The sequence below is a fragment of the Amphiprion ocellaris genome, chromosome 9 (assembly GCF_022539595.1).
Source record: "Amphiprion ocellaris isolate individual 3 ecotype Okinawa chromosome 9, ASM2253959v1, whole genome shotgun sequence".
Lineage (NCBI taxonomy): Eukaryota > Metazoa > Chordata > Actinopteri > Pomacentridae > Amphiprion > Amphiprion ocellaris.
The window spans coordinates 29,360,004-29,385,786 of NC_072774.1; the positions used below are offsets into that span (position 1 = coordinate 29,360,004).

At 40.1% G+C, this 25,783-nt stretch overlaps 1 protein-coding gene across 15 annotated transcripts in view; it reads right to left on the reverse strand.

The window, feature by feature from the left end:
* Window positions 1-25,783, reverse strand: part of plecb (plectin b) — a 142,441-nt gene that overhangs the window by 71,236 nt on the left and 45,422 nt on the right. For 2 of the 15 annotated variants that reach the window (XM_055013437.1, XM_055013435.1), the window contains exon 1: window positions 19,465-19,504. The exons of 11 other annotated variants lie outside the window; for them this stretch is intronic. In XM_055013437.1, coding sequence (XP_054869412.1) covers window positions 19,465-19,489 — 25 coding nt within the window. In that variant the 5' untranslated portion in view covers window positions 19,490-19,504. Of the gene's footprint in view, window positions 1-6,216; window positions 6,284-19,464; window positions 19,505-25,783 lie in introns of those variants that run through there. 2 more of the 15 variants (XM_055013434.1, XM_055013433.1) reach the window with 1 other exon arrangement.

Below are 25,783 nucleotides of genomic sequence, written 5' to 3' on the forward strand. Positions count from 1 at the left end.
TGTAACTCTGTGACTTTTTCATAGACACCCACCCACACACGAAAGCACACGCCTCCTATATAATGTACACACCTCTAAACACACTATGACAGGCGGACACACACCCTCTGGCGTGTTTTACACTGGCCTAATGAATGGGCCGTTCTAAACAGAGATTAGTTATAAGAAATGAGAGACAAGCAGTTGGCATACATACTATCCTGCCCTGAGGTTACTAGCTGAGCATTCATGCAAGTTATCAAGTACAAGTGTCTAGTTTTACACATTTCCCGATCGGGTATCACTGAAAAGCTTTTACACACACACACACACACACACACACACACACACACACACACACACACACACACACACACACACACACACACACACACACACACACACACACACACACACACACAAGGCGTGGTTTTCAGATATCAGACAGCCTTTGAATGTTCAGAGTCTGGTGAAGCCGGTGACATTTGAAGAGAGAATACATAAATCCTCACAATGTATTTTGGTGACATTTACCAAAGCTTTATATAGACAGGATACGAAAAGACAAAACTGTCACTACACTATAACTCATACATTGGTAGTCTGATACCACATAAGCCTATAAACGAACACAACTCACATTAAGTTTTATTCTATTCATATCTGTGTTTGTTTGGAGGGTCTCCAAGCCACCAAGACAAGGAGGCTGCATAGAGCAATCAGTGTTTCCTATTGCAGCTCATGAAAGTGATGCAACAGGCTGTAAAGCACCCTAAAGTTGTATTGCAGCTTCAGGCAGCTAACATTAGGGCCTGAAGCTAAGAACCAAGAATCTGTCTTGCGCAACTATATAAAGAACTGTGCATTATAGCTAACCTTTACAGCACACCCAGGAACATGATATCAGATTTCTGTCCCTAGATCGCTTCTCTTTTCTGTACATCTGTCTCCTGCTCGTCTCTCAGTGTCAGAGAAAGTGTCCGCTCATGGCCAGTGTCCAGCAGAAGCCGCACTGGAAGGAAAACTGACCATTGTCGGTTAGAGCATGTAAGCACATGTTCACTAGTCTCACTGAAGAGACGAGGATATGCTGAAGAGCAGCGTAAGCAGAGAGCCCTGTGCTCCAACACAGTGATCTAGCTGTGAAATTATAGTGGTGGAGAATGGACAGCGATGAAATGACGCATTCCCCCTGCTGTTTGGAACCACACACACTATTACACATCCAAACACTGGCGGAAAACTGTTTTCATTTTGTTTGCCATGACAACAGGCAAATGAAGTGAGCCAGTTCTGAGTAAGCCCACATATCCGTTTTCAGGGCTGCAGCGGAGAAGCAGGCTGTAAATCTGTTCCCCCGGACAGCTGGACTGTACTGTCATTTATCAGAGCACTATTTGCAAAGGCACAGTTATTTGAAACAAACTGTTTGCATGTTCTCAGCTTTTCATTAGCAATCAAAAAAATCAAAACAGTTCTGTGGGAGAAATGATAGTTTCCACAAACAGTAAATTCTTAAAACCAGACCAGACAAATAATAAATATAAACACATTAAACTAGGGCACTTGTTCAATTGAATAATTTAATACATCGTTTCTGACAGTACTGCTGTGAACCTAACTAATTCCTTTTATAATGCTGTCATAAATAATCATTCGTTTCACAAGAACAACATAGTTGTCTGACATCTATCCAGTCAGACTAGGAGGGCATGCCCCGGGCCATGTATGTACTCCACCTTCAACAGATATGCTCGAAAATCCCTTGTGATCTTATGTTACCTGTAGTGTGCAGGTAAAGCCAGCAGTTTTTTTTAAAGAAAGGCTGGGAGGAGCTTTCAGAAGATGGATCGAGTAAATCTAAGGCTCATTGTGCAAGAAAAGCATTCCTCTGTGTTACAAAACAAATGTTTTATCATTGACATGCCACAGTTTGCCTGATAGTGAAGCAGCTTGTAAAAGATGTTAATGCACATGGACGTGTGATTCAGCCAAACTAAGCATAAGTGAGTGTTTAAGTCACATTAGGTTGGTTCCAAAGCATCTCATTACTCAGTCTACTTGGTATTTTGTGGTCCACTGCTGAATGTCTACTTGGCAGTGAGGGCACATGTGAAACAACATACACAGAACCTATTCAGAATTTTAAAAAGAAAGACAAAAAAACTAATAAAATGCAAATTACACAAGTAAGCCACAATGATACGCCAGTTAGCTACATGTTAACATGCAACCCTATAGCTACCTCATTTGGGGTAATTGGCACCACCAAGCATGGCGCCTTACTCTATGTGCCACATATCAGTGGGATTTCATGCACTGTTTATGCACAAAGTGTTCAGTGAACTTCAAACTTCCGACAGTGACCCTTATTCTGGCTAGAGGCCCAGTCCCTTCAGCCATTGAAATATTAAATATGCCCTCTTCAAAAGAAATACCGTGTCACCAGGCCTGAGCAGCTGCTGGATGTGCTGTTGCTCCCGCTGCTACTTTTCACAGTGACTTGGTGGTTGCAATAGTTGTGTGCAAGTTTGAGTTGGCATTAGCAACTCCATTTATGATCTCAAGCAGACGATCAGGAGAGAATGAGATATACGCTCACTATAGAACTAATGCAGTCTAATTTTATTCAGACTGTAAACAGAGAGCAGCAGCAGGCCAGCCACAAATAGAACCAAGACACGACTGAATGAAATGGGTAAAGGAGCAATACAACTTTGGGGAAGGGTATCTGAATAGTTTCCTGGTTAGAAGTCTGCTTCTGCTGCCATGTTTCAGACCACCACTAGTCCCAGAATAGACTTGTCACCACCAGGTGATGGAGGCTGGCAACTTGCCCGATGTAAAGGCCCTCAGCTTGGAGGTCTGTTGGTGCTGCACACGTGCCCTCCATTCTGATATCAGATCCAAGACTCTCCAGCCACTTCCAGGGAACGCAAAGGTCAGCAGGCCCCTTCTTACACACAAAATGCATGTGCATACATTAAAAGAAGTTAATGAAGTTAAACCTGTGTCTAAATAATAAAAGAACAAATGTCCAAGTTTTTTATAATGATGGGTCCTTTTGATAAGTTCCCACTCAAAATGGTAAGCTAGGTATAAAAAGTGATACAAAACTATCAATTTATCAAGGAATACAGTAAAGGTATTTATTTTGCGAGCGAAGAAACACAAAAATACTGTTAGTCCATAGCTGTTAATGAGGACGCACAGAAATAATCTAGCTGACCATGAAAAGATTAATAAAGTACAAAGCGAACCACTGAGGCTCTTAGTCTACCCTAAATCATGACTTGCACTTCTGTAGTTGTGACAAATCATTCTGTAATGCACGAGAAGTCAGTTTTTATGTGGACGATAAGCCTATTTATATGTGAGGGCATGTCTCCTGGCCAGGTATGGTAAGGCAAGTGACCCCACAGTCGGACAGCTGCGCTCCCTCACAAAGCTGTAAGAAAACAAACACCTGACTCAGGAATCTGCTAAAGTTAGAGATTGTTGTAAACAGCTTTATATGGAGGTAAATGTTGTTACCAGGGTGAGGTGTGAAATGACTAATGGCTTGATCATTTATCAAATTCTGAAGTACTTCATTCAACTGGTGCAGCAAAAATCACATTGTAGATTATAGGAAAAGTTCAGATTTAAACTGAAACATCTCAGCAACAGTTGGCTGACTTTTATGCAGACATTTATGATCCCTAGAGGATGAATCCTACTGACATTTACTCTACTGTCGCTGTGAGGTTTGCCGGAGGCTCTAAAGTCATTTGAATATAAACACTTTTGATGCTAGAAGGACTGTCTCTGCAACTTCTAAATATCTTGCCATGCATGAAATTCCCAAAAAAGACCACTGAAAATGTCCTGAAGCAGAACTCTAATTAGTCAGTTGATCCAGTGAATCTTCTTGTAGTGTCACTATGACATTGGCACTTTTGATTTTAAGTGAAATATGACAGACATTGCTGCACCCCCGAGGAGAAACTAATAATGAAGGTGATCCATCATGTCCCACCATTATCAGGTCAAAAAAATGTTGTTTTTTTTTTAGTTTATGACTGAACACTGGCAAAACCAATGACTTTCTCATCAGCCTCAGGGGGAGTTTGTGTTTATCTCCAGTTAATATAACCCACTAAATGGTGAAACAGCAAACATTATATCTGCTGTGCTAGCACTGTCATGGAGGACATGCATGTATTATTTGCATCCAGCACAATCTGAGAACAACCTAACAGAGCTGCAAACATGAAAGTAGTTTATAATGATCAAATTTTTGTTACTTTTGTTCCATATTTTCTCATAATATACTTGGCCAATGCCTAAAGCTAGAGGGTGCCATGCACTGTGGAGTTTGCAAAGTCCTTTTGGAAAAGTTTGGGATTCGGAGCTATATATAAACTTGATTATTGTAACACACTGACTGACTGCATTTGAAGTCTTAATCTCATCCTCATATAACCTGAACAACAACCTTGTCTGATATCTGTGTGGGTCAGCATTAACAACAGTGTCAATTAGAGCTCCAACAGGCCGAGAATGCAGCCTTTGAAATGCAAGACGGGTAAAGCTGGAAGGATTAACCCCTGAGGGTGACCAGTCCACAGCAACCCGGAGTGTAATTGGGATGATCTCGGAAGGTTAACTATGGTTGACTTGAAGAGAACTGTGTCCCGTGCGCAAAAAGAGAGACTCGAGGACTAGCTGCAAGAAAAACCACAAGCCCTGGATGTGTTGTAAACTGTGCTACTAAACATAAACCCACAGAAGTACATAAACCACAGGATGGTTACAAACAAAGAAGCACTCTGTTAGGAGCTGGTGAGGATGGAAATAGAGAGAGAGGTGTCTTTGGCATTCCTCACTCTGCTGCAAAAATAAATAATCAACTGTTCTTTGACAACTGAGATTAAAAAAAGATGCAAATTATAGTATAAAGAGGAAAAACCTTTGCTTTGTTCAGAGCTGAATGGCAAGAACAATAGACAAAGTAATGTTCTGAAATCAACCAAGCCACTATGAGAAATGTTCTTTTCGCTTTGCCAGCCTAAATCTTTCTTGCCTCATAAATATCTTTGGAGTTACATAAGGCTTGTTAAATGCAACTGTGGAGTAAAACAACCTTTCTTTCCTGAAATATAGTTAGTGTAACTTTGTGTTTAAGTGAAAAATTTTGCAAACACTCATTTTCAGGGAGGGAATAAGCTTCAGTAATATAAAACTGTGCTGACGTCACAAGGAGAATAGACTACTGTCTGAGCAGAGGTAGAAAAGCCAGCTCTCAGCTTTTGTGTCACCAATGTGCACATAAATGCACATGGAAAGTCTATAAACTGATGTGTGCTTGAGGTAGAAAAATGGCAAGTCTTGCTTGGGTTCTCAGCTCCACAAGTCACGGATCACACTGACTTCTCCTTTTCCAGAGTGGAAAGAAATGAAGTCACAGATTATGTCTCCCTTCCACCTTCGTACCAACCAAAAATAAGCAGGAGCACCCAAAAAGTTTGCCAAATCCCTTTCTTGCTCACTTACTGACTCTCTAACAAGCAGCCTGTCATGTGTTAGCAGAGGGGTCCTGATGTGTCCAACCTTACAACGCCCCCTGCAGCCTCTCGGACTTGGACAGCAGCCCACCCATGAGGCGGTAAATGGGGGCGTACTGAAAGCAGAGGCAAAACTGGGACAGATTGTGCTGTTCCCCATGTGCACAACTTTAACATTTTGTATTTATTATCTTTGTGAAACGGGTGGTATAATATTGCACACAATGGAGAATATGTTTCCTGCCATCATGACATAAAAGTAATAACAATCAGATTTTGGTGGTGAATTCTGCAAACAGCCAGCGACTACAAAAACACTTTGTGCTGTAAACAAGTTCCAGCAGTGAGATCTGGACAGAAAATTTGAACCAGCTCTCTTCTCTTTTGTTTTTTTTCCTCCTGTTAGAGCTGCATGCCAGCTCAGCTAAACGGCAGCCAGGGATCAGACTCAGCATGCAGGAGATGTATTGCACCATTTAGGAGCAAGAAGACTTTAATTGTTGTTGCACAAGACGAGTCGATGATATATTTAAGACCCTATTGAAGTAGTCACATTCCAAAAAGTCAAAATGACATGTTGCCTGCATATGGCCACACCTCTTTGTGACATAAGCTTTAATCCAACCAATACCAAGAACCATTTACCTCCACCCCTGTCCTCAGTTTCCAGTACTGTAGTATAACCACTTACCTTTTTTAGGGCTGAGCCAGAATCGATCTCCAAGAGGGTCTCCTGTCTCCATGCTGCTGTGATCTGACATATCATAAAAAGGCCTCGCACCAACACAACACCTTCTTTCTGCTTTCAACACACAGTCACAACCACACTGCTACTCCTTGTTTTCACCCGCTGCCTGTCCGGCGGATCAACATGGCATGCAAGAAGGGGCTAAGAAACAGAAGGAATGGGAGCGGAGGGGTACTTTCAGGGTAGGGAGGGTGTTTGTGAGCAAAAAAGAACAAGGGAATCTTTTCATCTCTGTCCCATAAATGCAGAGGAACATCTACACCATAAATCTGAGGGCCTTGCCAAACTGGACACATCCTCTCTGCTGCCCCGGATACCCTGCCCCAAGTCCCATACATCTGAAGGCGCCCACACTTTATTCCAGCATCAGTCTGCTCAGAGACACACACTGGATGCCTTGTTCAAGCAACCAAGAAATTACAGCTCCAAAGATTAAGAAGAAGGGTGGACAGAGGAAAAAAGAAAGGACAGAAGACAAAGAAGTCAAACCTAGTCTGCAAAATACACCCAACAACAGCTCTGGATTTGTCTCTTGCATACTTATTCTTCGGTTTACGGGAAGTAATTAAGCCTTTTGTAAGTTGTTAAAAAAAACAGCGAGTTGATCTTACAACTGGAATCAGAGTGAGCCAAAAAGAGAAACCGTCCAACCATGTGGATCTTCAATGCAAATTATCTGTTGATTATGCAAACACCCGAACGGTGTAACCATATTTCAAGAGATGGGAGATCATATGCAGCAGAGAACATGTTAGGTCTGGCATGTCTCCAGTGGTTGTTAACCCTGAAGGGTGCAACAAAACGATAAAAGTTGAGACAGAACTGTGCAGGAATACAGCACTTTGCTCACACTAATCTGTGGGGAACTGAGCCTGTCACAACAGAATCCTCCTTTCAATAATTTTTGACGGTTATGTTAAAATGACTCATTCTTGAAAGAGGTTTGACATACATGACAGGATAATTGAGTGCGGACTTAAAACAAATCAGTTCACAGTTCTCAGACACCTCTAATTAGAAATTAGTTCTTGATACTTTTCTTGCGTAACTATATGTATAGTTAGAAGAAATCGTTCTTCCTGCCTACAGCGGCTGTGAAATGATCATTTTTATGTGACTCCCATCTCAGAAATAGGGGTCAAAAGTCACACATTGAGGCTATTAAGAAACAAAGATGATGTTTCAAAAGTCAGAGTTAGATGCTTAAGGGAGATACTGCAAAGCATTAGTCTTTTCAGTACAAATATTCATATGGATTGCATATCCAACTCATTTGTAAGTTCACATCACTGTTATGATCAGGTTTCTTGGCCTTCATTAAGCCTAAAGAGACAGAAACATTGATATATTTATATTTTTAAAGCAGACTTAGTAGACTTTCGCAGAATGGCCTTCTCCTATTTTGTACCCTGGATGGAAAACCCCTCAGAACACAGTACAGCTTAATGATTATTGTTTCTCTGGAAGAGTTCAAAGCTCTGATCAAAATATGTTTAACTGAAAAGTACAACTGCTACTCCTAAACTGAATTTTGTGTTGTTTATTGTGCTTTACTTCTGTCCAGCTGGACGTTATAACTTTTTATAACTTAATAATGGTGTGTCTTCTTGGCTAGATCAAATACACAAAAAAATACATAAAGAAATAATTAATGAAAGAAATATCCTCCACCAAGGTTATGCAAAGAAAATATGAAGAAATTTGAAAAATTTTGCATTATTTGCTAATTTAGTTGGCTACAATCTCTTATGAGCTTTAGTTAAACTTTAAATTGCATTTTTGTATATAACAAAACATTAGAATTAGAAACTTCTTTCAAAGTGTGTGCGGGTGTGTGAGTATTGTATGACGATAAAAATAAAATGTAACGAGGTAAGTCATTTAGGCATCAGTATTAATAAGTAATGCTTAAATGTAAGTTGACCCTAACAAAATGGAGCTGCAGTGTGGTATAAAATGGCCGTAGGGAGCGTCAGGTCTGGCAGTGGCAACCAGCAGGGACCAGTCGGTCTGTGCCACACTCAGACACACTAACCACACACACTAACAAGCTCATTCATGAAATGAGGAAGCAACAAAACAGAAACATGTGCCTGAATATAAAAAAAAAAAAAAATATGCTACAAACAACGCAACTAAATCATATTTTTTAAATCAAAGGAAGAAAAAAAACTTCTAAATATTTGCCTCATGAGTCAGCGTCTGCACACCACATATAGGAGTGGCCACGCAGGGCTTTGGTTGCTGTGGCAACGCAGCCCACAGGTTAGGCAAATACCATGTGCTGTCCACGGCTGAGGTCGCGGGGAACATGGGCTTGTTACTGCTGCTGCCATGGGCAACCAGCTATCAAACAACAACGCCTGACACAGGATCCGGACTCTGGCCTTCCTGACTGACTGCCACAATGTGCAGATTTGCATTGTAACCTGAAGAGGCTGAGCTGTATTTTTAGAGAGGCATCCTGACGATCAGCATCTAATAAAAATACAGACCAGCACAATGCAGGTGCCTCTTCACGCACTCACATGCACACAGAAAGGTGATTTATTCTCCTCACTCCCATAAACCCACCCCACCCCGCCCCATCTGGGGAGAATGAATCAGTTGCATTCTTTCCTCAGAGTGGAGAAAAAAGGAAAAAAATGACTGCATGTGCTGGCCCTTTCACAAAAGACAGACTTGCAGTAAACTTGCATAGTGTGAGAGCAAAGAAAAGCCCCATTCTGACACAGACTTAGAGTCCGGTTACAGACAGCGGTGACTCACCATCATTATTATTATCTCTACAACTTTGCTGTGCCGAACCACCCACCAGAGGGCAATTTAATGTAGGAAAGAATGACAACAACAGCGGCAATAGGTGTCAATGTGACAATTATCTCCTATTTGTGAAGTTATGAAGTCTGAATTGTGTTTCTAGGTTATCTAAGAGGGAAAGTAATATTGTACTTCACTCCCTGAAATCCTGTTATTCCAGCACTGGGAGGTGAAGACGGAGCACTGGTAAAGCAACACAAAGCACAGAACAGACAGGCAAGAAGTCAGCCAGACGTTCTCAAGTGAAAGAGTTCATCTGCAAACCTAATAAATGTTTATCCCCTTAAAATGGGGTAAACATTTAACTGTGATCATATAAGTGGTTTTTTATTTGCATTTTTCAAAAAGTTTCTTCACTCCATCAACTTCAGGAATGCTCCGGTTGTCGGGCTTTACGGCGGCTGAGTATAATTTCTGGAGTAAAAATGCAGCCAACATGTCCTCTCATGCAAGTGTGTGAGGACAAGAAACAACTAACAACCTGTCACCCATATCACAACAATTTAAACGGCATGATACGAGCTCTGCACCTGTGATAACACTACAATAAAAAGAAGGGATGATTTAGCATGCAGGTACAGCTGTTCACCTTGGAGTTTGCGTGAGATATGCAAAGCGTTCGACTGTAATTATGCCCGCAGGCTTTTTGTGTTTTCACACAGCATTCTCTGTGAGGCGAGCCAGAATGGAAGACATAATGCAAGGGAAATAATACACCACACCCCGAGCTCCACTGCTGATGGATTAATAACGTATCGTGTGATCGCTATAAAGATGCAAGTAAAACGTACAATACTCTAGAAGCAATAATAAACACCCACACTAAGCCTTAATATTCAGCCTCACTATGGCTCAGATGATCAATAACATTCAGTAATAAGTCTGTCTGATTGTATAAACGCCATTTTATGAGCCACCCGCAATTCACCCATCCTCATTCCTGCAGGAGATGCATGTTACTTTCCTTTCTGCTTGTTCTTATCTGCAGGGCTCAATTGGCTCTGCATCCTGTTTTCCACTGTGACACCTCCAACTAAAAGCCCTGGCTTTAAAGACAGAATAACAGTCTAAACAATAGGCGAGCTTCCCCTCCCTCAACTGCAATAAAAGCCAGTGAGGAGGAGCTGCTCCAACACTGAACAATGCAACTTTTTTTTACCACCACTGGCACAAAAACAGAACTGCGATTTAAAAGTCCGCAGAGTTATAGAAAAGCTTATGGTAACGGTTTGTCCTTGAGAGTGTGTGGCCCATGTGGGGACCAAACAGCAGAGCAACTACAGCCAACACAATATCAGGTTACTCTCATGACAAATGTGAGAGTTGCTTAATGTTTTTGCCACATCCGTTCATGGTGCAGCAACAAAACCAGAAAACAAGCTATAAAAGGGTTTACTATAGTAATCAATCAATTAATGTACTGCTAAAAGTGGTGGGAGCACTTGTGTAGTTGTTGCATTGTATTAATAGTGCATCTCTGTGGTAAAAGTGAAGTTTTCCAGGAAATTCTGACTAAATGCACTGCAGGAGAATTGGGTGTATCAAATGAGCCTCACACTGGCATGCTCTCTAGAGAGAAACACAAACCAGTTGGATCACCTTTAACAATCATCACTTCGCTTTGTAAAATTTCAGGTGAGGCGTGAACCGAGTAACTCCTCACCCTCAGGTGAAGAAATGTGACCCAGTCCTCAATAGTAGCACCTACTGACCTACAAAGCAGACTTGTCTGCATAATTTCAATGTTATCCCTTATCCAAACATCACCAGAAAAAAATCTGGTGTGTGGAAGCAACAAGTTTGCAACTGTCTTGACATTGGCCAATGATACACACACACGTTCTTGGAATTTTTGCTTCATGAGTAAAGTTCAGAGTAACTGAACAAGCATTGTTTGCCCCCACCCAAGCCTCGGATCACACATCCACACTCAGTTCAGCAACGTTTGATGACTCGATCTTATCTTGCTTAGATTTACTGTATGAAACAGCTCCAAAAGCATGCTGAAGCAGGAGGGGAGCTTTCACTAAATGTTTCGCACAGCCTGCAAACAGGTCATCCTTTCCATGACACACCTTTGGCTGCAACTACAAAGCAGCAAAGCAAAGCGGTGAGGTGACCTACTCCATTATGGGGGCCAGGCTACGCCCAGGTGTTACAGCCCCTCCTCAGGTTCATCCCACTGAGCGTAAAACATTCCAGATGTACTTCAGAGAAGAATGATGGGCTGCGAGGGCAGACCTCGACCCGACCTTTTTGATTCATGACAGTTAAGACTCGTGTAAGGCAGCATAAAACCTGTCCTAAACTCTGTGTGTGTGTGTGTGTGTGTGTGTGTGTGTGTGTGTGTGTGTGTGTGTGCAACAGATCAATCATGACATATGTGCTTTCATCTAGCTGCTAATGTCACAAAACATACAGCTTTTATGAGGCAAACACAAACACTTGTGAAGGAGCAAACATCACAGTCATTCTAAACAACTCGGTGTATTCCATGTATGTTATCTCACTCCCAGGGTGCTGCTGTTGGATAAATATAATCAGTACTTATTGGTTGAGAGCCTCAGATGTTCCTCCGTCAACAGAAGAAGTAGAAGAAGAAGGCGGGCACTCACCTGAAAGACAAAAAGAGAAAAACAGTTGTGGTGAATTAAAATGTAAGTAAACTACACTACACAGCCTCTAATGCAGATTTATGCTCTGCTATATTTCTAATGGACACATCAGTTAAACCTTAATCGGCACAAGAGGAATTGGTTTGTCATGTGTGTGGCATTAACTGTGCAAGTCAGTAGTGAATATGGCCTCTGACACCTGCAAAGACTTCAAACAAACGGCTGAATATTTCTCCACATGCTGGAACTTTTTGGGTTTAATAGTCAGTCAGACAAGAACTTCAATGAGCTTATCGTGCTTTAACCTTCAGGGAGAAGCATCTCCTTGAAAGTGAGTTTTGCACTAAAGAAAGAGAACATCTTGATTTTGTAAATCCTGTTGTGATGAGAAATGAGGAAGAGTTGGAAATGAGTAGCGACACAAGGAGGGAAACTCAAGTTAACTGGCTAATATCACCATCTACTGGAGAGATGGAACAAAAACAAGTAGTGGCAGTGCTGAGAATTGTAAACAGGACACACAATTAAACCATCTGAAGATTTTTATATAATAACTAGCAAATTGAACGCATTAGCAATTTCTAAAACATGTTACAGATTAAATTAGCCTGTATCTAAAGCTGTTTAAAGTGGCTTCATTGAAAGTACAAGCTATAACAGTAAAACGATTAGAAAAATGTGTATCAATATTATTTGTATTAATATTATTAATTATAACACTAATGATATAGTACTTTAACACAGATAGTAATGTAAGATTATAGACATTTAGCGTAGTGTATATGTTTAACAATACTTTATTATGTTTTGCTAGTAATACGTACACTACCGTTCAAAAGCCACTTAGAAATGTCCTTAGTTTTGAAAGAAAAGCAGTTTTTTTCAATGAAGATAACATTAAATGAATGATAAATCCAGTCTAGACATTGTTAATGCGGTAAATGTCTATTCTAGCTGGAAACGGCTGATTTTTAATGGAATATCTCCATAGGGGTACAGAGGAACATTTCAGCAACCATCATTCCTGTGTTCTAATGGTACATTGTGTTAGCTAATGGTGTTGAAAGGCTAATTGATGATTAGAAAACCCTTGTGCAGTTATGTTAGCACATGAATAAAAGTGTGAGTTTTCATGGAAAACATGACATTGCATGTGTGACCCCAAATTTTTGAACGGTAGTATATGTGGATTACCTCAATTTGTACATGTAGGCAGAATAAACTAATCACCAATGTTCATTTCCAGTAAAACTAGACATGTTCTAAGACTTTTTTTTCAGTTGCTGTGTGTGTGTTTGTGTTTTCATTCAGTGTTAGTCTCATTATGATATGGTAGCGTAAATCCGTTCGGAGGACTTTTAATCTGTGGTATTTCAACTTTTACTTCAGTAATGGATCAAAGCATTTCATTCACAACAGCAGAAAACTCAGCTTAGTACTTTTAGCTTAATGTCACATAGTAACCTGCATAAATGTTGTACAACTTCTTACCTCACTGCTCATCGCGAAGACAAAATGTAGCAGAAATTTATTTCAAATGTACTATGATAAGAAAATATCACAATAAACATGATCTAACGCTCTTTGTTTAAAAGTGTTCCAGACCTCCTTTGAATGCCACTATTTCAGATGAAAGCCTCAAGCCCTGCAGCTGTCCTTCATACTGGGGTCAGTCCACTCTGCCCCCAATATCTACCACCCACATCGCCCGACTACTGTGCAGGACATTCCCTTCAGCAGCACCACCTTCCAATGTATACGAGTAACATAAAGCAGCGGCTACCAACCGTCAGCCCTGCTAGTGTTTCTCATCTGCAACCAACACTGTGTTAAATCATCACCTTATGACACTGGTGAATATGGTGCTCTAAAATAGGAGCTGTCTAACTTTTGGTACAGTCCTCAGCAGCTGACTTTAATTGCCTAAGTGTTTATGGTGAATATTTATAGCAAATACTTTACATAAGATGAAATATTAAGTTGTGGTCAGGATAATAACCTTTTAGTGGGCAGATATTAAGATTTAATGGATTTGACATTCTGCTATTGATTCTAAATGCTTACATATCTCTTTCGGGGCCCTACATCTTACAAAACAAAATTTTAACTTTGTTAGCAATTCATTAAAGATATGTAATCAACAGGAAAAGAAGACAAAGAAAAAATATTTGGAAGACAAGGAGAACATTGCATTTTTTGTGAACATACAACATATTGTATAGCTGATGTCACAGAAGGTAAAAAGAAGTCTGAATTAAACCAATTATTTTTATTTTTAATTCATCTTTGGACTATTATCTGGCTTAGTTAAAACATTTGGTGTAAAAAATGTTTAAAAATATAGAAATATGTCCATCATTAATTCTTACAGACCATGGTGGCATCATTGTATCATTCATCTGGCTGTTTCACTGTTTAAAACCTAAAGATATTTACTTATTAGCATGGATGACTAGGAAAAGACCATATTTTCATATTGGAGAAGATGATGCTAAAGATGTAACCACTGATTGTTGTCATTTTTAACAGACTACTAAGATGAAAAACTACACACTCCAATTAGCTACAACATTAAAACCACCTGCCTAATACTGTGTAGGTCCTCATGATACCAGAACGGACCAATCATGGCATGGAGATGGGACTTCTGGGAGTGTCCTTTGGTGTCCTGCAGTGGGACATTGCCAGCAGACACTGTGGGTTGCAGGGTGAGATCTCTGGATTGGGCTCATTATGGTAAATGCTCAACTGAACTGAGATCTGGGGAGTCATGCTCATTAAACCATTCATTCATGAGTAGTTTTTGTAGTGTGACAGAGGGTATTTACTGCTGTTGGGGAGTTTCTTTGTCACTGGGAGGTGTGCTTGGTTTACAGTAATGTTTAGGTGGGTGGTACATGTCAAAGTGGCATCCACAGGAATGCCAGGATCCAACAGAACGTTGCATTGCAGAAAAAAAAATCCATGTTTTTTCACGTCCCCTGTCTGTGGTTTAATACTGTGGTTGATGGGTGCATGCATGGTATATGGTGCCATTCAGTTCTGTCACTTTATGACAGGAAACTGAAATTTGTTTCTCTTCACTTGTGGTTTGTCAGAGAACATCATCAAACTCTGAACAACAGGATGTGAGAGAGCAGTCCGACTGTCCTCTGGAGAACCTCATGGTCACATTTTCTGGATGGACAGTCTGCTGCCAAACTGTGACACCGAACAACAATGTCTCAAGGACAAGGAGGCATTACTGTATTAAGAGAAACACTCTCTCCTGGCCATGTGTTTGTCTTCGCTGGATCTCCTCCAGTCAGTGTCAAAAGAAAAAAAATGACTGTTTCTTTTATGGTAATAAACATATTGCATTTTAAGGTCACTTGTCACTTTTCAGTGGGTTTGACAAAGAACAATAAACACTGAAGGACTCATGAACATTTAGCAGGGCACTGCATGTGAAAACCCAGTGACTGCTTGTCCCCAAATCTATCTCCATTATCCATTATCTATACATCGCTTAATCCTCATTAGTCACGGCGGGGCTGGAGTCTATCCCAGCTGACTGAGGGTGAAGGCAGGAGACACCTGGACAGGTAACAGTCTATCACAGGGATACACATAGAGACAAACAATCACACTCACATCCACACCTATGGTCAGTTTAGAGTTACCAATTAACCTCAGCAAGTTTTGGATTGTGTTAGGAAGTTGGAATATCCGGAGAGAACAAGCAAACTCCATGCAGAAAGATCCGGGAAGACGGGGACGTGAACCGGGAATCTTCTACCTGCAAGGCAAAAGTGCCACTGTGCAGCCCCCTAAATCTATCTAAAAAGGCAAATATGACTCTATTTTTTCTGAAACACATCATTACTGAGGTCTGACAAAATGACAGCATTGTGGACCATGAAGTCTGATAAAGCAGGAGATGAGCAGTCAGAGCAAAAGCAAGATTTAAAATCTGATGATCATCTCAATGATCTAGAAAAACAAAACATGGACCGAACTTACAGGAAAGTCTTCTATAAAAATGTCACTGCTGTTTATAAATTGGGTGTTTTGCTAATTTTACCGTCCGCCTTTGTTTTGTCTGACTGCTCTGGTGAACAGATTAACACCTGTCTGACTGGTCAGACCACTGGACCTTTGTTCAGAGATGTCACCATGTTCCTCCACCTCAGCAGTTACTGTAACCTGAGTGAGTACAATGTTATCACAGTTGGAATTATGACCTGCTAAAGCATAAAAAACAAAAAGCTGAGAGCAAAGTTGAGAAGAAAAGTTTGGTCTCGCCCTCGGAAATAGCACTTAAATAGATGAATCCAAACACAATGTCCACTCCCTTGCTTTTTATGGAATGTTAAACCATATCTTATAATCAGTGGGTGTGGTTTGATGAGAACTTCTTTTAACTATGCAAGCTCTGTTCAAAATAAAGACAGTGAAAAACTGACTAATTTTAAGCAGCAAAGGTGAAAATATAGTGACTTTCTGTCTGTAATATGAGTTAAGCTCCTGAAGTGCAGGTTTCTGTTACCAGGCCTTTTCTTGATTGTTAATTCTGCCATTTTAACTGACAAAATCAAGACAGTCTGGATGACATGACAGTAGCAGACAAAGACAGTGACCCTAATGAAATTATCAGTGTTTCGTTATTAGACTCAGGAAGTTCTACATGATACATGTTATGGAACTGCTATCAAAGGCAAACAATGATGACAAACCCTTATCACTAGAGTGGAAATTGAAGGTCATTTTGCCAAAGAAATTAAATCATATTTCAATCTTTCCTAATGACATTAGTGGACAGAATGAAAGCAACAAATCTAGTGATATGTTTGCCTTTTTTGTTGATTTTTTTATTGCCATTTACAGTGAGATTTATTGGTGTGAGGGCCCATCGCTCCTGTTTTCTCCAGTAATCTCTGCCCACTAGATGGTGTTGGCTGCAACCTGCCTCTGTCCTACAATAACAACATCCCAGCACACTTTTCCACCAGTGAATGCAACCTCAGAAAGCTGCACTTAGCTCTTACTCTATTCTGCAGACTTGGGAACACTGTTTGCTGCCAGCCAGACCCTCAGACACACACATACAGTGCAGCACTTCTTTTCACTCGGTGGGAGGTCTTTGAATCGTGCTGCGGCCTGATGGAAGCTCAGTGGGAACTTTTTTCATCTATAATCCCAAAGAGTGTGACAGCAAAAGGCCTTTGAGTGTGAGAAAAATCCCTCCTCTGTGGGCCGCTGGACCGAGCGTCAGCAGCACTCAGCAGAGACACACGGAGGGAAATTTACTGCTCAGGCTGCTGAAGCAGGGACATAAAGTGGCAAATTAGGGAGCTGCTAGTGAAGACGAGCTAGTAAATCTGCTCAGGACCACACGGCTACAGTCAGCATCCATTCACTACTGAGTTACACCTCCAGAGGTTTAATACATCTTTGATAAACCACAATGAGATCAGAAGTTAAAATGTGGTGATGTCTGCGCTGTTTTAGCATTTTACTCACATAAGATCACTAGTTAGTCAAACGCTGACTTTTTTTCACATTCTTATTTGGTCAAATGGCTCAGTTGTGTTTTGAAAACTGCAGATTGCTACTGTGAGTTTTTTTCATTAAAGTTTAATCTTGGTAAAGTGTCACCTTTTCCTCTAGAACGAGTAAGACAAACAAACCCCTAAACATTCTATAGTAATAACATGTTGCTTTGTGGAATGGTGAAAGGATAATAAAAATAGAGTCGCCTCTATGCTACACACTCATTACCAGCTTTAAAGCATGTTGTCCTGTGTTCCCTGCAGGCACAGACAGGAAAAAGCAAATACACTACAAAATATGGACAACACAGTGATCCGGTGGTAAACAGAAGGCAGAGAATGTTCTCATGGACAAGCGGTAAAATGCTTCAATACGCCAAATAGTTTCAGCTTCACAGAGTGTTCGACATTATTGAAGACACTTGGAAGCATTTTACATCAAAAGAATCATTGATCATTCTGTGCAACAGTATTTCATGCTTCAGACAACTGCATTAGGAGCTTCTGATGTGTTCCTACTAGTGCTAATGTACACTACCGTTCAAAAGTTTGGGGTCACACGGACAATTTCATGTTTTCCATGAAAACTCACACTTTTATTCATGTGCTAACATAACTGTACAAGGGTTTTCTAATCATCAATGAGCCATTTCCAGCTAGAATAGTCATTTACCACATTAATAATGTCTAGACTGTATTTCTGATTCATTTAATGTTATCTTCATTAAAAAACAACAGTTTTTATTTCAAACATAAGGACATTTCTAAGTGACCCCAAATGTTTTAACAGTAGTGCACATAGAATGCTGATTAGGAATTTTGGTGAATTCAGTTATGTTTTGAAGCTTTTTATTGTCAATTAATCAGATGACTGTTTGTATTAATCTGAAAAATGTCTATTTCTAGCTCTCAAACTCTTTCCAACCAATGGTCTCAAACTAGAAGATATTCAAATTCTAACAAAACAGAAAAGAAAAGCAGTGCATCCTCACATTTCAGTAGCCCAAAGTAGAGAAGCAGCCAATGTTTTGAACTTTTTGGGAACGTATTGGGAACGTGGGAAATTGATCGATTAATACAAAAATAAATCAAGGACTACCCAGAATCCTAGCAGGTGAAGCTCTGCTGCAACAGACAGAAAAGCATAACACCCCCCTCCAGCTATAGAAATATTTGATTGGAATACTTTTACTGTTGCATCATGTCGAAGCTGCTGGATGATCTAATTCCAATCCCCTAGGTCTAATTTGATGATGTTAACAGGGACGCTAACTTATTGCACCCATTGTATTCTGACAAGGTTCCACACTTCTGTATGTTAAATTTCTTGTCATGTGTCAGCTGACATACACACTGGAATGATCTAAATTTGCAGTGAAGCAACATTTACAGATCAGTCTAATTTGTTCACTGTTACTACAAGCAATGGTAAAGTGTTCTTCCTAGGTTTTCCACCTCTTACGCACAATGCACAGATGCAAATATTATTACGTCACATTAAATCATATTTGTAGTTTAACGTACAAATCCAGTATTATTATTTGTAGATCTGTGTGTGTTACACATCTGCTATGATGTCAATCAATGCATATGTAGTACATTTTTCCTGAAATTCAATTTTAAAAAGAGATAAATAATCACTTGTCTGTCAATGACGTGTCTATGTCAAGCTAATTTCATAATGTGAACACTTAATTTAAGATACGACACCATATGCATGCAAAAATCCTGTAAATCCAGTGGATTAAAAATGTTGAGCTTATTGATTTCTAGTCATCTGCAATACTGGAATATTGAAAGTTTAGCCAACCTTCAGAGGCATGCATGAACAGCAGTGGAGTCTCAGTGGAGTGTTTCAATTCCACAGAAATGCATACTTTGAAGGAAATCTGTTAATATGAGTTTAATGAACTCTCATTTAACTCATCATGACAAGACTTGAAGCTGAAGTAACTTGAACTGAATAAAGACAGAGTTTTATGATAAATTAATGTCAAAGATTTGTTGATTCCACTGAATTCCTGTGTGATGATACTGAGATCTGTAGACCCAGACGGACACCTGTTATACGTTTGCTGCAGTATTATAATCTGACACATGTGCAGTCCCTCCCACAGAAATTCTCAGTCCATCTGTTCTCCACCTGTATCACTTTACCTCTTGGCTTTGTTACCTGTCTCCTTTCTCTCCTTTCAGTTGCATATTTGTACATTTCCTTGGCTTACCTTTGCTCGAGTAGAAGGACTCCATGCTGGAGATTTACAGTCGAAGGACTTTGGAACTTCAACAATTACCACAGCGACTTTCCCCGATGGCTTCCTTTAACAGCTAACTCACTCTTCTCCTTTTTGATCTGGGTGCTGTCATGCCGGATCTTTGACTTTCTTTCCCTATCTTTGTTCTTTCTGCGCTCTCTCTGTCAAACACGTCACGCTGTGTAGATCAACAGAATGGGAGTCTCCCCCCGTCCTCCTTCACAGGTCAGAGCCGCCCTCCGTAATAATACCTCTGTTGGTGTGTATGTGTGACTGAAATGTTTGGGAAAGAGCTAAAATTTCAGAGCAGCAACAAAGGCACACAAGGGCATAAAGATGAAAGGCAGCGTGGGTGAAAGGACAAAATTAAATCAGGCAAAAGTGCTCCATGTCCCTGCTGGACTGACAGACTAAATGTTTGATTCAATAATTACTGTCATATTACCGCATTCATCTGGCCAAATGTAATGTTTTCCTGCAGCTATGAATGGGATAAAAGGCATTTTCACAATCTAATGCATCGTGTTAGGGTGTCAATATACACACCGACACATAGAGACAAAAGTACTGGGTGACAGTCACATACAATTGGCAAGATTGCAGCTTAACACCTGAGAGCCACACAGTAGTAGGGGGCTGCAGCATTGAAAAGTACTGGACCAGTGCCACATAGTGTAGTCTTAGGGGGTATAGGGATTTGAATTTGAAGCTAAAAGGAATGAGTGTCTATCCACTGTGTAATATACTGCAGAGGGGATGCATGTATGTGAGGTGAAAGAAAGTCAAAGTTATATATAGCATATGCATGTAACTGGGCCATTTAAGTGGGTCTACGAAAATTCATCAGACTTGTAATGATGAAGTCAGCGCAGGTGGACGCATTAAAGCTACTATAAGTCAAACACGTGAAATGAATTCTGTCCTGCACACAGTGTAAACAGCAGCTGCACACTGCAGTCTGGTGTAAAACCTGCAGTGCAAAGCAGGTGTTCAGAGAAAAGGGTTAATGATTAACACTTATTCTTAAATTGCAGCACAGACTCACATAGATTAACCCGAGATGAAGATATCGAGCCATGGGAGAAGATAAAGCTTCAGCTACGAGTGACAACAATGGCTTGTTGTTATTACTAGTCGCTTCAGTGAAGATGATGTTCTGACTTTAAGATATTGGTGAACTTTAGTAAAATAGCAGTAAATTGGATATAAGTTTAATCTTAAGGTAAAGAAGTCTGTTGTTGAGTCTCACAGTTACTACTATCAGGAGGATGTTCTTCCTGAGGAAGTGGAAACAGGCTGGACTGGCTCCACAACTGCTTAGAAAATTCTACAGAAGTACCATCGAGAACATCCTCTGCCAGGACTGCACAAGGTGGTGCAGTGGCTTCACAGCAAAAGACAGGAAAGATGTGTCCTGGATGGTAAAGGTGGCACAGAAAATCATGGGAGCTGAGCTTCCAGACTTGGACTCTGTGTACGCTAAGCGCATGCATAGAAGAACACGGGACATCTGCATGGACATCAGCCACTCAGGACACACCCTGTTTGTCCCACTGCCATTGGGGAGGAGATACTCCACCATTAAAACACAGATTACCAGGCTGAGGAACAGCTTTTTCCCCCAAGCTATAGCCTCCATTACACCACCTCCCTCCCTCTCCCCCACCCACAAACACACACAACCCAGAGCTGGAACTCTTACCCACCTACCCCCCAATACCCCCTGCTCTCAAACACAGACTCCCTGATGGACCATAAACATGTGAATGTGCAATAACCATCTCAACCTAAGCATTTTTTGCTTGAATCGGACACTTTAAAGCAGACATTGCAACTCATTGCACTGTTACACTCTTAATACTTTTTGTATACTTGTTTTTATTTTTAATACTTGTTTGTGTAAAGTTGCTTGTTGTTTGTTATACAGTGTAAAGTGCCAACAAAGTTTCGCTGAAGAAATGCAATGACAATGAAGATCCTAAATCCTTGAACACATTATATACACAAACATAAGCATCATATCTGATTCCTCCCTCAGTTAGGAAACATTTCAATAGCAGCTTTTTTTAATTATTTGTCGCAGTATGGCACTGCAACGTGAAGCCCCAGAGTACACATTACAATTCTTGCATCCAAGTTTTCAATTATTCATGGATGTCCCCGGAGTTATGCATAAATACACACTTTATAACTGGTGTGCATACTATTTTCATATACTTTTCCTGGTTAAATATGTTGTTTTTGTGTAGTGACTATCCTGTCTGTGTGTGCGTAGGGTTGGTACTTTAACTGACACTAACGTACTTGTTTTTCACTTCACTTTTTGAATCTATGCTTCGATTCTTGTGCACTGTTTCTCTCAATGCACTGATGCTTTGTTGAGGAATGTTCTGCACGACCTTAAGGATGACTTCAACTAGGAAACAGGTCAACTATATAGTGGAATATCCTTTTCAAACATTTAGTTTTATTTCTTGACAATTTCATCTGGTGACTGTAATGCTATTGTATCTAGAACTAACTGTCAAACATATCCAGTGGCAGAAATCTGCTTTCTTCAGTCAGTACATTACAATTATTTGTTTGTTTGTTGTTTGTAGATAGAGCAGATACTCACTTTATTCATACTTCATTCACAGGAAATAGGCTTGCAATGAGTGCTAGTAATCAGTCGCAATGCTAATATTACACATTTAAAGTGGCAGTCATGATTGTTTTTGAAAAATAGTTGATTAAAATATTCTGTGAGACATGCTATTTGTAGCAATAAGTTAAGTTCACAACTAGCCAACAACTGAAGAGTTGGTAGAGACCGAAACACAAAAGGAGGAAGAAAACTGCATCCATCATTTGGCCAGAAGCACGACGTTGAAGCTTGTTGTGCTGCCACTAAGCCAGATAAATACGGCAAGTAAATAAATTAGTTTTCATATGCAAAAAAAACTTTGCATTGTGCCTTCTTGACTTGAACTCATCTTACTGATTCTTTGTTTGAAACCACATTTAATATAAACACTTATCCACACCGATGGTTTCACTTTACCCACTTTGAACCCAAATCCACACACCCACACAAACATGGACACAGTAGCTTATCCAGATACAGTCAATATGACTAATGCAGGGAGGACTGATCTCTCCTTTGGCTTCTATCTGCTCATGTTTACCGTGAGGGAGACACTAAGTCAAACCACAGCTGTGGCTCAACCTCAGGTCTTTCCCCAGGGCCTCACCATCACCAAAAATAGCTGAACAACAGTGGGGGGAAACTACCCATGACACATTTCCTCGCAGAGATGCAGGAATAACTATGTCAAAGGAATGTCCTGAATTGTGTACAAATTGCTGTGAGGCATTGTGGACAAGGGTGTGAAACCAGATCCATGGAGCACCTCTGACAAACAATGCTGAGGCATTAGATTACACAAGAGAGAAAGTGTAAGTTTTGCATACAATAAGAAATGTCCGATGATAGTTCTCGGAACAAGTGATTGTGAATTATGGTATGTGGCAGCTGTAACATGCTACACAGAGCCTTACGTACAATAAACAGTCGAGGAATCTGATAATTCCCATAGGCTGGAATACAAGGGAAAATAGGAGGATGGAAAGGCCACAAGTCAAGTATAACAAGAGTCAAATCATCAGTTGTCCTGTCATGTCTTCTATAATAGACCACACAGAAAAGACCACACAGAAGTCAACATCAACACAGTTTGATTATAGCTCCACTATTCTCCCCTGTCAAGTTCAATTTTGTGTCTCTGATTAAAACCTTATAAACATGTAAAGTCAAACCACTGGTTCGTCCTTTGACAGTAAGGAGGAGGTGGTGATGATGTGTGTTTACACATTTTTGTGGCTCGCTCTTAATGTTTGGTGGGCATGGAGGAGTGGAAAGATTCTAACAATGGTTGATGAATCAATCTTGGAGAGTGATTTATTAACCCATTTTAATTTGACATTGACTGTGTACTCAGAAGATTTGTTATGAGCGACTACTCCTGATTTACAGTAGAGCAAACATAGTTTCATGAGATGATTTGTTAAGCTTGGGGTCAGTGAGATGACAGAGAGGCTATTGTGCCTTTAAAGGACCACTGCAGTGAGTTGTTTTCCAAGTTTTTGCCATAGTGACAATGTATTAATTCAATATGTCATATAGTATTTCACTGTAACGCTGCAGTCTTTCAGTTTAGATCAGCAGGTAACTGAATGAGTCATTTTGTCTGAACTAACATCTAGTTAAACCCTCTGAGCATCAAAACCTGCTGATTGATAATCAAAGAAACTGAACTTTTGTCTCTTTTTTTTTCTTAAGATTTAGGACATTATAGCAAATGCATACCACACAGAATATATTTTGAGTTCTCTATACTTCTAGCTATTGTTCTGCTGTACTCATAAAGTTATATTACACAGAAAACACAACTAAACACAGAGTAAAAGCTGAAACTGCTTGGAGTTCAGAGGGTTGAGAATTAGCTGTTGATATACAGCACAGTATTTTCGTTGTATAAAACCCTGGTTTGACTTTTCCATGCATAGATGAACTGGAGAATAGAACACATTCAAGCTGTATAATGACTTCTCCTCACATTTTAGGTTCAAGAGGCCAGTTGCTCTTCATTCCTTCAGGTTCAGAGTCCAAAAGTGGTATTTATTTGCCAAATGGAAAGAAATCCTAAACTGCTCTCCCAATTTTTTTTTATCTCACTCTCATCAAAGCTTCAATTAACCTCAGTCTCATTCCATTCCTCTGACACGCTACTGTTGTCAAACAGCTTGTTGCCTTTTTTGGCATTTTTGGCAGCTGGTTGTCTCTAATGAAAGACTAAAGTAGCATCTTGCCTGACGCTAGAACTGCAGCCAAGATAGATTACATTGATTTTATCCAGGCTACCGTAATACTGAACAAGTAAACATATCAATTTCAACAAAAGGCCTAGAGCTGCACAGAAGGGCAACAGTAACAAGCTGAAAAGCTGTTTATGTTATATCAACTGGCTCCATTAAAGCAGCTACACCTTTCCTGAAACTTCAAAGACCTCGAGCAATCTTTCCTTCCCGTCTTTGTGCTCTCTTTTACTTCAGGGATGTGAGACGTGGCTCTTATATGGACACGAGAAACAATTGCTACTGAATCAGGCAGCAAATGTTCCAACAATGTCTGGAAAATGTCATTTAAAGAGTAGCTAAAAGTGTGTGTAAAAACTTGCAACAGACTTAAACAAATGATGTAAACCTTTAGATTACCGATGTGTCTTACAATCCTGCAATTTTGTGAACTAACTGGCATCATCTACTGTCCTCTAAATTGCAGTTCTGTGCAAACGAATGACATTGAGTGGATTGCTACGTACTGTCATGTATGAAGACGCTGTTCTGCCAACATGAAATAAACCATTATGCCCATCACTGTCTAATAGTCTGTCTTGTGTGCTGCCAGGAGGCTTTCATTTGCCAAAGCATGAAGACCTCTGAAGGTGCCCTGTTAGATCTGTTACCAAGACATTAGCAACAGACCATTTAAATCCTGTAAGTTGTCAGTTGGAAGAACTGCAACCACATGTTCCAGTACATCAGTCCATCATGCTGTCAATAGGTATCCACCATAGCTGAGGATGTGAATCCAACTAGCCATGTTCTTTCAGAGATGACCCAGGAGGTCCTTGAAAGAGGCACTTAACTCCTTAGAATTATAATTGTTCTAACATGCATCACTATGGCTATGACAACCGACTGTTCTCTTTTTTCTAGCTTTGCAGAAGGTTTAGATGTTGGATTCTGGGAGATTGTGGTTGAGAGATTTGAAATTATTTCAAGGAAATTTTAAGTCCTTGCTATAGTTGTAGAAAAAAGTGTGTTTATTTCACCAAATGAGTGAAAATATACACTATCATTCAAAAGTTTGGGATCACTTAGAAATGTCCATATTTCTGAAAGAAAAGCATTTTTATCAATGAAGATAACATTAAATGAATCAGAAACCCAGTCCAGACATTGTTAATGTGGTAAATGACTATTCTAGCTGGAAACAGCTGATTTTTAATGGAATATCTCCATAGAGGTACAGAGGAACATTTCCAGCAACCATCACTCCTGTGTTCTAATGCTACATTGTGTTAGCTAATGGTGTTGAAAGGCTCATTGATGATTAGAAAACCCTTGTGCAGTTATGTTAGCACATGAATAAAAGTGAGAGTTTTCATTGAAAACATGAAATTACCTGGGTGACCCCAAACTTTTGAACGGTAGTGTATGTGGATTACCTCAATTTGTACATGTA